This window comes from Oryza sativa, chromosome 5, assembly GCF_034140825.1.
Source record: "Oryza sativa Japonica Group chromosome 5, ASM3414082v1".
NCBI lineage: Eukaryota > Viridiplantae > Streptophyta > Magnoliopsida > Poales > Poaceae > Oryza > Oryza sativa.
The window spans coordinates 21486802-21499982 of NC_089039.1; the positions used below are offsets into that span (position 1 = coordinate 21486802).

The 13181-nt window shown below is 50.4% G+C and overlaps 1 protein-coding gene across 1 annotated transcript; it reads left to right on the plus strand.

The window, feature by feature from the left end:
• Positions 1-8798: 8798 nt before the first annotated feature.
• LOC4338902 (protein S-acyltransferase 8) lies at positions 8799-12672 on the plus strand. The gene is made up of 5 exons (XM_015784528.3): positions 8799-9023; positions 9330-9515; positions 9626-9919; positions 11176-11409; positions 11775-12672. Exons 1-5 carry the CDS (start codon positions 8976-8978, stop codon positions 12300-12302), a joined length of 1290 nt encoding a protein of 429 aa, XP_015640014.1. The 5' UTR covers positions 8799-8975; the 3' UTR covers positions 12303-12672.
• Positions 12673-13181: the final 509 nt, after the last annotated feature.

Genomic DNA, 13181 nt, shown 5'->3' on the forward strand with positions numbered 1-13181 from the left:
GGATTCCCTTTTTTTTTCTTTTTGAACGAAGTTCTATTGATAGAGTAGGAAAAAATTACAAGATTACAACTCTGGAGGGTCATAACCAGGAAAAAGAAAAAAAAACCCCACGAGACGGTGCGAAGTTCTATTGATAGAGCAGGAAAAAATTATAAGATTACAACCCTGGAAGGTCATAACCAGGAAAAAGAAAAAAAAACCCCACCCACACACCGACAGTGCTAACACACACACCCGGGAGAAGGCTAGCACCGGACCGGCCGCCGCTAAGCGTGACCGACCGCCGCTAGACCAACAAAGGAACATAGACGAGATCGGCCCCTAGAGGATGCCAAAATGACGTCTTCAGGAAGAGAAGCGACGGAAGAACCGCCGTTGCCATCCGTCAGGGCTCAAAGGAGTCAAGACTGGGCTTTCGCCCGGCAACCGCCCTTGAGGGGTGAGACAGCACGACAACGCCCTCAGGAGGGGGAATGACATCGTTGTCGGTCCGGCTACAGCCGAGCTGGGTTTTCACCCGCCGCTCACCACCTGCGAATCCACGGCTGACGCACCGATGCTCCACCACTACTCAAGCTCTGCCGACATGTGGGACCCCTGCATCGGCGTCCCCCGCCGGTCAGCCTTCGTGCGCTGAAGACCGCACCACACCCACCGGCAGCTCCTCCTCACACCGAGGTCGCCTCCTCCACCGCCGGCCGCGCCTCTCGCGCCAAGCCGGCCTCCTCCACCGGATGCACCTCTCGCGCCAATCCGGCCTCCCTCCATCGGCCGCGCCTCTCGCGCCAAGCTGGCCACCGTCGCCGCCGGCAGTGCCTCTCGCGCCGTACCGGCCTCCTCCACCGGACGCGCATCTCGCACCAATCCGGCCTCCTGTCATCGGCTGCGCCTCTCTGCACCAAGCCGACTTCCGACCCTTCTCCGATCGCTGTTGCGCCGTCCAGGTGCGCCTGTCTTCCACGCCCCCGGCTAGCCGTTGAAGACCGCCATGCCTCCCACCGTCACGCCTCCACTTGCTGCCGCTGTCGATCGTCTGTACGACGCCGCCAGCCGTTGTCGCATCCGCCAACGTCCCCGGCCGCCACACGTCGCCTCCACAGCCGCGGCAGCTGCAAGCCAGCCGCCGTCTACCGCCGCCGCCGTCTCCAGCCGTCGTAGCCAGCCGCTGTCGCCACAAGCCGCCGCCTCGTCGCCAACCGCCACCAGCAGTTCAACGGAGGGGATCCGGTCTCCCGCCGCAGTAGGCCGACACCGCGTTGTCACGCCCCGAACTAGTCCCGACCGGAACTAGCCCGTGACGCTCCAAATTAACCTGTTAATCGATACCAGTCCCAGGAAACAGTGCTGGTATCACAGGGAGACAGAATATCACAGCAACAGAGGTCTCTTTATTATAGAGTAGATGTACAGTCATGTTGGGCTGCGGACAGATCCCGAGCTCACAACTGCATTACAAAAGGAAAGCGGAAGCCAGGACTTGGACCAATAAACACAGGCGCGACTTGGGAACTAGGCCGAAACCCTAAAACTCATCGTAGCCGGCTTGCTCCTGGAAGAACTCCTCATCAGCAGGATCCGCTTCATCTTCTTCAGCAACTGGGGGGGATTATTTATATAGGGCAAGGGTGAGTACGGGAGTACTCAGCAAGCCATGGGAAGTAAGTGTTTAATGCAGGCTTCAAGGAAAGGCTGATGTTTTTGCAATTAATTTTATTTGAACTCTTTTCTGAAACAACTAAGTGAGTGCTTCTCAAACGACACGGATGAGACAGTGCGTCTCGTCCGGTCGGAGTATGTGCAATGTATCAGTCTTTAGAATTTAAACAAGGTTGGCACCCGGCCAACAGCTTTTTCAACGGCCACCCGGGCCTAGCTGATCCCATTAGCTGCAGATTTTTCAAACACCGAACCCCTTTTCACACAGCAATTTCACAAGCAGTAGTCAAACCAAACTACGCTAGGAATCACCTCACATCCGCCCATGACCGTGGGCACGGCTGTTCGAACAGTTTGTTAACCTCTGCAGAGGGGGTACACTTTACCCACACGACATTACTAACCCGGATCACCCAGCCCGTGGGGATCAGCCACGTCGGGAGACCTCCAAGCTTTCATGACAAGGCATTTCCAAAGCCGACACAGGTTTACCATATGCCGACGAGAGGGGTCCCAGACCAACAACAGGTTAGGTCCCATACCATACTGTGCCAGGAAGCCCAGGGGTCCTCCCCGACACCACCCCAGCGAATCCACATGTCTCTCGGCATCAAGGCTCCCCTGATAAGCTAGTTACTCAGCCAGGGGTGTCCCATTCCACCCATGTGGTCGTACTTGTCTTATGTTTGGATGAAATTCCAAGGAATCGGTCCTTAAGTGCGAGAGCGGGAAACCGTACACCCGGTACGTTCCCCGGTCCGCGGTTTTGAAAATTCATTTAGTTCGCAAGCACCGACCCAGGTGTCGGGTTTTCCAAGTCTTTTGTAAAACTCCAGTTTTACCCAAGTTGTTACTCGGATTTTAAGTTTGAAGGCGACCGTCGATACTGGCACAGGGTGCACGAATATCGAGGCGCAACTGGATGGTTACAAGGGGACATGGTATAGCAATTAACAATGGAAGGATCAAATGTAACAAGTTAGGTAGGTCTGCCAATCTGCCTTGCAGACGGAACAACAGATTAAGTGCAATCCTATCAATGCATAATATTTTGCAAGCAATATAATTAGATTTCAAATATAGGCTCAAGATGTTCAAAGGTGGCTTGCCTTGCTCGAGATCTGGAGCTTGATCCTCGAAATCCTCGCACCGCGGGTCTTCGGGCTCCGATACTACACGCGAAACGGGACAACTCAACAAACGGCGAAAATAAAGCCCTATTAATGACCTCTAAGCATGCCATTAGAAAGATCTCGAGATTTGAGGAATTTTGGAAGTTGAACGGAGTCAAACGGATTTACGGTTGGAAAGATATTGAATTTCTAAGGTTATTTGATTTTTGGTCTAAAGGAAAAAGGATTAAATTAAATCCTTTTTGAAAAAGAAAAGAAAGAGGGAGGAGAAGTAGACTTCCCTCGGGCGGCTAGGGCGTGGCCCGAGAGAAGAAGCGCGGCTCGGCCGAGCTAATGGGCCGGCCGGCCCAAGAGGACCCGGCCCAGAGCGCGCGCGGGAGGGGAGGAGAGAGGGGGCCGGTGGACCGGGCTCACCACGCGCGGTCCCGGGTGGGACCCGCTTGTCAGTGGCTCGGCTCACCGTGCGGAGGGAGCATGCGGCGTACGCGCGCGGGCGAGGGAGGGACGCGGTGCACGCGCGCGGCTCGCGGTGGATGCGGATGCGGCGGGCCCACGAGCAGCCTCACGGCTCGCGGTGGAACGCGCGCACGGGGAGGGACTGACCGGGGTCGGCTCGACCCAGTCTAGGCTGAGCTGGCGCCGACGTGGCGCCTACGTGGCTGCCACGCGGGCCGGCGGGAGGTAGACGACGACCCGGCCGCGAATGGACGGCGGGTGGTGGCGGCGAGCGGCGGAGCGAACCACGGCGATACGGGCAAAAGCGAGCACACCGGGCGGCTGTTCGTGATGAGGGGAGACGAGCCAACGGCTCGGATTCGCCAGAGGGAGTTCGACGGCGGCGAATCGCGGCGGCGACAACCGGCGGGGAGGGAAGAGGGAAACGCCGACGAGGTCACGAGGGACCGATTCCCGACGGTGAGAGCATCTACGCGGTTTCGGGAACTCGATGCTAGCGTCGGATTGGACGGAGCTACGCCGAGCGAGGCTAGCGACGTGTGGGTGCTACGGAGCTCGAGCGGCGACGGCGGCGAGAGCACGGCGAGCGACGGCAACGGTCGGGGCGGCGCCGGCTATCTACGGGGAGTCTACTCGAGCTACTACCAAAAGCTAGGGGGAGGAGATGGAGCGAGGAGGAAGAACGGAGGGAGGCATCACCGAGATGAGGAGGGGCGCTGTGACGAGAGGCCGACGGCGCGGGAGTAATCTCTCCAGCCTCGGGCCGAGGAAGAGGAAGAAGAGGGCGCGGCCGAAGTCCCCTTCCGCGTCCTCGAACGCACCGGCTCTTCCGGCGCTCGGCGAAGGACGGCGGAGACGAGACAGAGCACGGGGGCGGCAGCTATGGCGAGGAGGCGAAAACGAGGGAGATTGGAGGGGAAGGAGCTGGGGTTTAAATGGGCGGCAATGTCGGTTTGGGGACCGACTTGCGCGGTCAAGGGCGCGAGCTGGCGCTCGGCGGTCGCGGCCAAAGCGGCGACAGGGAGGATGACGCCGGCGAGGGGGGGAAAAGGGGAAAAGGAGGGGGAGAAAGGGGGCTTGCCCCTTTGCCGATTCGGGAAAAAGGAGGAGGGGAGCGGGGCGACGCGGCAGAGAGAGGAGGGGCGCGGCCTCCGTCCCTTGGCGGCTTGCGCGCGGAGTGGCGGGGGCCAAGCGGTGACGACGGCAATGACGGCGGGCGGTTTGGAGCGGCGCGACGACACGGGCGACAGACGCGGTAGACGCTAACGACGGCGGCGACCAGGCGGTCGGCCACCACGGCACGCGCGCGCGGCTTGCAACGGGAGGGCGCGGCGGATGGAGCGGCGCGGCTCGGCACACGCGCTGGCTGCGGGACCGAGCGGCTGCAGGCGCGGCAGGGCAGCGGGGCCGGGCGGCGACCACGCGGTGCGGGCGAGGACCACGCGGGCGCGCGCGCGAACAACAGCGCGCGGGAAGCGGCAGCGAGGGAGAAGCGGAGGGGGAGGACTTGGCTCGGCGCGGGCGGCTTACGCGCTAGAGCGCGCGGCCCGCGGGCGAGGCGGAGCGGAGCTGAGCGGGGGAGAAGCGGAGCGGTGCAGGGCGCGGCTCTCGCGCCCGCGCGCGGCGCGCGAGGGAGGGGGAGATGGAGCGCGCCGGGAAGAGGAGGGGGCGAGAGAGAGCGAGAGAGAGGGAGAGCGCGCCGGGGGAGAGGGGAGAGGGGGAGATGGGCCGGGGGAGAGGGGGAGATGGGCCGGGAGGAAATCGGCCCATCGACCCCCGGGGGAGGCAAAATAGACTTTTGCGGAGGAATTTGATTTGGAAGGATTTGGATTCGGATTTGAACTCGACGATAGATCGGGGATTGAGATCTTGAGATGGCACGGACACTAGACAACAAGCAAAGAAACAAATTTCGCAATTAGGGTTTTTAAAAGATAATTTTTCCCGCTAGGCGCCACGACGGAACGGGCGCTACACGCGTGCAGCCGCCACGACAGGTGCGGCTGCTTGAGCCGCCGCCGCATGGTCCCCGCTGCGGCTGCCTCGACCGTCGCCGTCTTCGCCAATCGCCGCAGCGGCTGCCTCAGCCGTCGCCGTCGCCACCAGCCAGCGCAGTTGCCGCCGTCGCCAACCGCCGTAGCAGCTGCCTCAGCTGTCGCCGTCGTCACCCGCCACCGCAGACGCCGCCACCGCAGCCACCTCCGGCGCCAGCCGACCGGCCAGATCTGGCCACGGCCGCCGCTTGCCACTGCAGACATGGCCATGCCGCCGCCTCCTCCGCCCCGCCACCACTCCAGCCGCCGACGCCGCCAACTCGCCGTCCCCGGCTCTCTGCCGCCCAGAGCAACAAATCCAGCCATGAGGGGGCCGTATCCATGCATCCCGGCGCTGGATCTGGACGCCGCCGTCGGTTTCTCCTCGGCGCCGGCGCCTTGCCCTGAGCTCCGTCTTGCCGGCGCCCCGACCAGCTTGACTGCGAGCGAGGGAAGAGAGAGCCCCGCCGCCGCCGTCCTTGCAGCCGCCTGGCTTTGCCGGCGGTGGCTCGGGCGGCGGCGAGGTGGGGGAGGGGAGGAGGGGGTCGGGGGCGGCGCGGCCTGTTTCGCCGCCCGCGTCACCCCCGGAGGCGGAGCGACCGAGCGTATGCAAGTTCGCCTTTGAGCTCCCGAAAACCACTTTTGAATCCTTGAAGCACCAAGAAGTGTCGGATTCCCTTTTGAAGTATGAAAAAGAAAGAAAAGGAAGGTGATGCGATGTGTTGCACTCCTTGCGTTAGAGAGTGACTTGATGAACAATATGTGACAGATTTTCCACCAGATTGTTACATTAAAAAAAATTATGTAATTGTTTGCTTTGAAATTGTTCTTTTAGTTTTGAGCCAACAACAATTATATTGTTACATATTGAGTGAAAGAACATTACAATAGCAAACACACATGTTGTAGTATTATAATCTTTCAGTAAATGTACTTCATGTAATATATTCTGCAACCTGTAAACACGCAAACTTTGTTTCGTTCTTCTATGGTATGATTGCTAAGAGCTATGTGTTCTGTGGACTGTGGACTCATATATTCATATCTAATGAAATTATGTTGCAATTTTCAGATATTATCAATCTCAAAGATGGAAAAGAGAAGGCAAACCGGGCATAAAGTAAAGGTGTTTATTCCAGATATGAGTCGGTTCTTCAGGTGTTCTTTGCTGGTCACTCCCTTGCCACCTGACTTTCATGCTTTTAATTTTTTAGATGTGACTAATACCTTCTTCAGACTACTACACGTAACAGTGTGATTGGCAATTTGGCTGGGACATGCACATTCCAGGCACTGACTTCTTGCCTTTGTTTTGCTCTCTTGGTCGAGCTATCACCTTTATTATCCTGTACTGTACCAGTCTGGACCACGGAAGCCACCAGTTCAGCATTGATGCCATCCAACCCATATTCCAGCTAACTCCTGCCGTTCTTCTAATGCCATGGCAGTTAAGCAGCAAGAGGTCAGTACTGGGTACTCCTTAATGCTTTACCTTTGTTCCTATTCCCATTTATCTCTCGAGTTTGATCGTTCTGAAAGCCTTAAGGAATTTGCGTAATGTAACACAATGGTCCATCTTCCCACTTCTGCTATCCATGAACAGAACGAATGTGGGTTTGATTTTTCTGGTTTCATGAACAGAATAGTACATGGAAAAAAATAATGCTTCGTTAAAATATTGAACGCTGCAGAAACATAGAATGCCGCAATAAAGTGCAGAATTCTGCCTTCAAACAAAATGAAGGGGAATGATTTATTTTGATTGGGGACAAGGCTAGTAGCGATCGATCAAAGTTTTGTCTAGGTTCCATCCAGCGTGTTTTCTCCCCTCAGACTCTGTAGCAATGAGATCTAAAGTTGATTGTCCTTCCCTGGTTCTTGACAGCTGAAAAGCAGCTTTTTCATAGGATTCCAAAGCCTCCGGATTTCCTCTAGTTTTCTCCTACATTCCACATCGGTGTTGGATGTCATAATGCTGGTCTACCATGGACAATCTTTCTTTGCCCATATGGTCTCACCTGCTAGGTTGCCATCTCTTTCTTAGATGTGCCGGTTCATACTGAACCGAGAGAGTTAAAAATATGTTTTGTGTCAGTTTCCTCAGTTTCAGACCCTGATTATACAATAACAGTGAAAGTTTTTGTGATTAGGAAAAAGAGTAAATATGTTCTTGTCGGTCAAACAATATGATTGCTATCCTCTGTTTGCGAATGGATTGGTGAGCACACGTGCAATTATAATCAACTCTTGAGCAAACCATTACTCCTACCATTGCCCTTTGATCGAGTAGTCTAATGGATGAAAGTACCCTAGCGTCGTAGACTCTCTTCTCGTGTCTGTCCTCTTGGCCCCACCTGCCTCCCTTTGATGTTCCTAGCTGGAGGGGGACTTCGCTGGCTGGGCCTGGTCCACCGTGCAACCATCACTGTCCCTGGCTGTTTGACCATACGCGGGCCCCTCAGCGACCTGGAAACTCCCGTCCTAGACCCGGTGCAGGGACTAGTGAGCATTTGCTGCCCTTTTGCTTTTGTTTGCTTGCCTGGCTTTCTTTGCGCGTAGCCCTCGCACATTTTTGGATTGTTTTAAGAATAGTTCTTTGAAGTAGAAATTTTTGGAATTATCAGTAAGAGAGTAGCAACATGCTACCGACTAGAATTTAGAGTAATTTGGAGGCAAGGTTTCATTTTTAAGTGTATTTTGATCATGCTAATTACTCATAACTTAAGTCACAACACTTTGTTCTTTACCAATAGGCTATGCAAATGAGTTGAATTAATTGTAGAATGATTTAATGTATTGCCATATGAGTGAAATGGGAGCTTAAATTAAATACGAAGGTACATGTTGGTATAAAGATGAAAACATGTCTTCTAGATATGAATTAAGTTTTGCAAGTTGCAGTGTATCCTCTTGAACCTATTTGTATTGAATGGTTCATACAAATGAAAAAGAATTCTAGATTACTATTTAGCGCATATTTATTCATAGCATGCACCTTTTCATATAAAAGTTTTCATAAAAAAGTTCTTGATGAAAGTTTCTTATAAAAGTATTCCCATAAAACCTTTTCAGATGAAAGTTTTCTAGTTAAATGTTTTTCAGATGAAAATTTTCTAGATGAACGTTTTCAGAAAAAGCGTACGATGAGAATGCATATGCGCTAAATAGCAGTCCTTATGAAATCTTGGTTCTCCGTGAAGCCGAGTTAACGGTAGTGTTAAACCTTCGATAAGTTTTACCACTACCAATTTTACATGTGCTATGGTTGGTTCGAAGTTCTTTTGCTGCTGAATGTTATATGTGTCGTTCCTATAAAATCCAAGGTTTCATTTGCAAAAAGAGCAATAGAGCACGCAGCACACACTCCCTCTTCTTCTTCAGCAATTCACTCCAGTTCACTTTGCCAGCTTGTCTCTCTGATTTTATTATCCTTTTCTTTTCCTCACGCAGGGAAAAAGGCACCCGTTGTACACCTCACCTCACGCTCAAAGGCAACGCAAGCACGCAGCTTTTCTTTCTTGGCCTCGCCTCGCCTCGCCTCTGCCCATCTCCCCTCCCACTCGATTCCTCCACCTCTGCTCCGAATCTCCCTTTCCGCGTGCGCGCGTCGATTCCTCCGTGCTCTCACCACCCGATTTGGGGGCCGGTCTGAGATGGGGCAGTGGCACTGACCGGAGGACCTTCGCCGACGTCGTCCATGGCGCAGCCGCAGAAGCGAGTCTACGAAGCTTGGAAAGGGAATAATGTAAGATCCTACCCCCCCTGTTTCCCTCACATACCTCTCTTGTTCTTGCTCGCGCTTCCTCCTCTTGAGCTCCGAATCTTGGGTGGACGATTGGTACAGTCTCTTTCTCGGGAAATTCTGTTTCTTGCTGCCTCTCTCTTTTTTTGAAAGAAAGAAAGAAAAAAGAACCCTCTTGGTGCTTCCAGGTATGAGCAGTAGTAGATTTGCTGGGTTGCTCTGTCTGTGCTGATGGCCTGTTGCATATGTCAGAGTGCAATGTGATGTGTTGCTGCCCCTGACAATGGTTGGTTCGCTTCGTATATGCAGAGGTTCTTGTTTGGTGGGAGGTTGATATTCGGACCCGATGCCAAGTCCCTGCTCGTCTCTGTTTCGCTCATCGTGGTGCCTGTTCTCGTCTTCTGCGTGTTCGTTGCGCGGCATCTCCGGCATCAGTTCTCCACCTACAACGCAGGATATGCGATTCCTGCGGTTGCAGTACTCTTCATGATCTATGTGAGTGCAATGTCTTGGTTTGGTTCCTTCAGGTAGTAGCCACATGGTACTGCATTTTGAGCACTCGACTGAATACGGCTTTGTTGTCCTTCTTTTGTGTGCATTTGCAGGTACTTACCTTGTTGTTCATCACCTCAGCTCAGGATCCTGGCATTGTGCCTCGCGCATCGCATCCACCGGAGGAAGAGTTTGCCTATGGCAATCCATTGAACGGGGGCACACCAGGCAGGCTGCAATTTCCCCGTGTAAAAGAAATAATGGTTAATGGGATGCTTGTGAAAGTAAAGTATTGTGACACCTGCATGATTTACCGGCCCCCTCGGTGTTCGCACTGTTCAATATGCAACAATTGTGTCGAGCGCTTTGATCATCATTGCCCTTGGGTTGGACAATGCATTGGACAGGTACAATTTCTCTGTCTGCTAAAGCTATTTCAGCTTTCATGAAAATTGATGAGCTCAACAGAATCATTAACTTGTTACATTTATCTTGACACCTTAGAGGGCAAGTATACCAAGAGATAACCCATACACAATATATTGTAGTTTCTGGGGTTAAATTTAGTTGTTTTAAGAAATGTATTTTCCTGGCTTTGGCTTATGCATTCATTTTATTAAATACTGTTAGTAAGTAGCAAACTCGGGATCTCACATGTATCCTTCCAAAGAGCTGAGAGAGGGATGATAAGTTTTATATGGATTGTGCAAGATAGGGTCAATTTCGTTCTGGACGATGGAATAAACCCATTTGATTGAGCACAATTATTAATAAATGGGTTAACATAGCAATTGGAGCATGTCATGATTGTTATCATACTCCATAGAACAAGGCATGGTTAACATGATTGTTGCTGTCTACTTAGGGCCTATTTGGCAAGGCTCGAACTCCTAAATTTAACTCCGTTCATTTTGTGGGAGCACTCCAGCCCACTCCGCTCCTTTTTAGGGTGGAGCTAAAACTGTTTGGTTGGGTTCCAGCTCTAGGAGAGGTGGAGCTGGAGCTGGAGCTCTGCCAAACATGCCTTATTAAAGAGCATTAGTCACTTCTAGTTAATGGACGCATAACTCATTCCCTATCGCTGAAGTTGGTGTTCTCCTTAGACCTTTCATGCCTGATCAGTTGTGCAAAAATTGCTGTATGATGTGCTTGGAATTATTAATGATCTATTTCATGCTGGACTACTGTGGCTGTACCTTTTTTGACCTGGCTTCAGTTAATTTTGCATAGTTCTGCTCTTTATATCCCAATTTAACACCAGTTGGCAGGACATGCTTCTGTTCCAACTTATACATGCATATAATAAGCCCACAGTTTTTTACTTCAATTCAGGGGAATTCCACCATGACTAGTTTCAGATAGTGCATAACTTCAGTACATTTAGGAACCACACATTTTAGGTATTAATACTCTAGTATTTATGGACTAGCAAGAAGCTATTAATTTTATTCTGAATCCTGTAAAATCCCTGCACGTCACAGGATCGACCAACTGAAACATTTACTAGCTGGAAAACATATCTGAAATTGAGAGATGCTCACAATATCGTTCTTGCTGCAATTGTTTTAAGGAATGGTTCTTGAAATCTAATTGTAAGTTTGATTCAGTCTGTCTCTTACTGCTTTGTTTCTGACCATTCTTGTTTCATTTCTACATTGTGCAGCGCAATTATCGATTCTTTTTCCTGTTTGTTTCCTCCTCGACTCTTCTTTGCATTTATGTATTTGCAATGTCGGCGTTATACATCAAGTTCCTCATGGAGGAGGGCTATCCTACAGTGTGGAAGGCTTTGAAACACTCTCCAGCATCTTTGGTGCTTATGATATACTGTTTCATCGCCCTCTGGTTTGTTGGTGGACTCACTGGATTTCATTCATATCTCATTTGCACTAACCAGGTTAGTTTTTTAATACAAAGTTTGGTGATTTATTTGTCTAGTGATTACTTTTGTTCATGAACACAAGGTTTTGTTTGCCTGCTTATTAAACTGAATGTTAAAGAGAAGTGTTATAGCATGCCAAATCGCTAATATGATAAATAGGGTTGTGATGGCTTGCGCAAATGCCGGGTTAGAATAAGTGATATACTATATGTTCTATGCTCAACAAGCTCCAGGAAGGTCAATTTTTAATTGCTTCTATGGAAAATGCAAAAACAACATTATAGCCTTATGAGTTTATTTGTCATATGCTCGAGCCTCGAGGTCTCTTTTCCCATTGAAGTCATGGTACAAATCTCTAATATGATGTTTCAATGTTGCAGACCACATACGAGAACTTTCGATACAGATCAGACAACAGGCCTAATGTCTATGATCAAGGATGTCTGAATAATTGCTTAGGAGTCTTCTGTAGTAAGACAAAACCTTCAAAACACAAATTCAGAGCCTATGTACAAGAGGAAGTACGAGCTCCAGTAGTTAACTTTGGCAGGCAGATGGAAGAAGAGCCAGCTGGTGGCCCTCGGGCAAAAGTAGAAGATGATCTTGAGATCGGTAGTGATCTCCTGCAGATCTCTCAGCGGCGCAACTATGGGGATGTTGATCTTGAAATGGGAAGTCAGGACTGCAGTGAGATGGAAGGCATTCCCAACGCCAAACTTGCGATAGGTTCTGAATCGCAGATTCCTGCAATCGGAAGTGAGGTACGAGTGCGGCACTCGAGCTGGGATCGTAGAAGTGGGAATTGGGACATGTCATTAGATGTAATTGGAAGAAGTGCATCAGATGTAATTAGAAGAAGTGCTTCTGGCCATGAGGCTGCACCTCCATTTCAAACAGAAACTCACTAGTCAGTTATTCGTGCATTGAGAAGATGTGTCAGAAACCTGAACTTGGATTTCAAGGCTGTTTAACTGATGATGACAGTATGACACATACCCAGAGAGCAAGAAAGAAAAATGCACATGACGCATTTTGACTTTGACTGCCGTAATTGGTATTTTCAATCATTTTTCATGTATGAACAGTTACTTTAGTCAAAGATTCCGTGCGGTTGGGGTCACATATTTGTGTTTTTTTTTTCTTTTTTTGTGTGGCAATCTGATCTCACAGCGTCTTCATGATTCTTTATGTAAATTACTATTGCATGATACTCATCCACCTGTAATTCCTCTGCAGCTTCCTTCAGGAATTTCTGTAGTGCATCTCCATTAGCTTTCATTATGATCTTTTACCTTCCATTGTGGTCAGTATATCACCTTGATCACAATGCTGTTTGATTATATATTCCATTAGGTCTCAAACCTCTATGGAGTTGAATTCTATCTTCATTCCATATTTGGTACGCAAAATAAATCTACCGAAGTCAATTGTTTCATGTGTAATTGCTATTTTCAAAATAGGGCCACATTCTAGCAGACCAAAGCATCCAACCCAGGGATCATAATTCATAACACTTTGGGTTGCCAATCCAACTGGCAATGACCGGTAAGAGGTTATACCATTCAAATTTGTAGTGCAATCTTGATGCTAATAATTTTAAAAGACTGAACAAACACAACACTTTCAGAAAAAGGAATTTGTTGAAGAAAATTAGCAAACCCGAAAAGGCTGGATAATGCCCGAGTTTGATCCATTAACATTTTTTGGGAATACCGATCCATTAATATGTTGTCATCTTTGTTTGCAAGCATAGCAAACACTCACTGCTTTTTTTTCTAGAATATGCT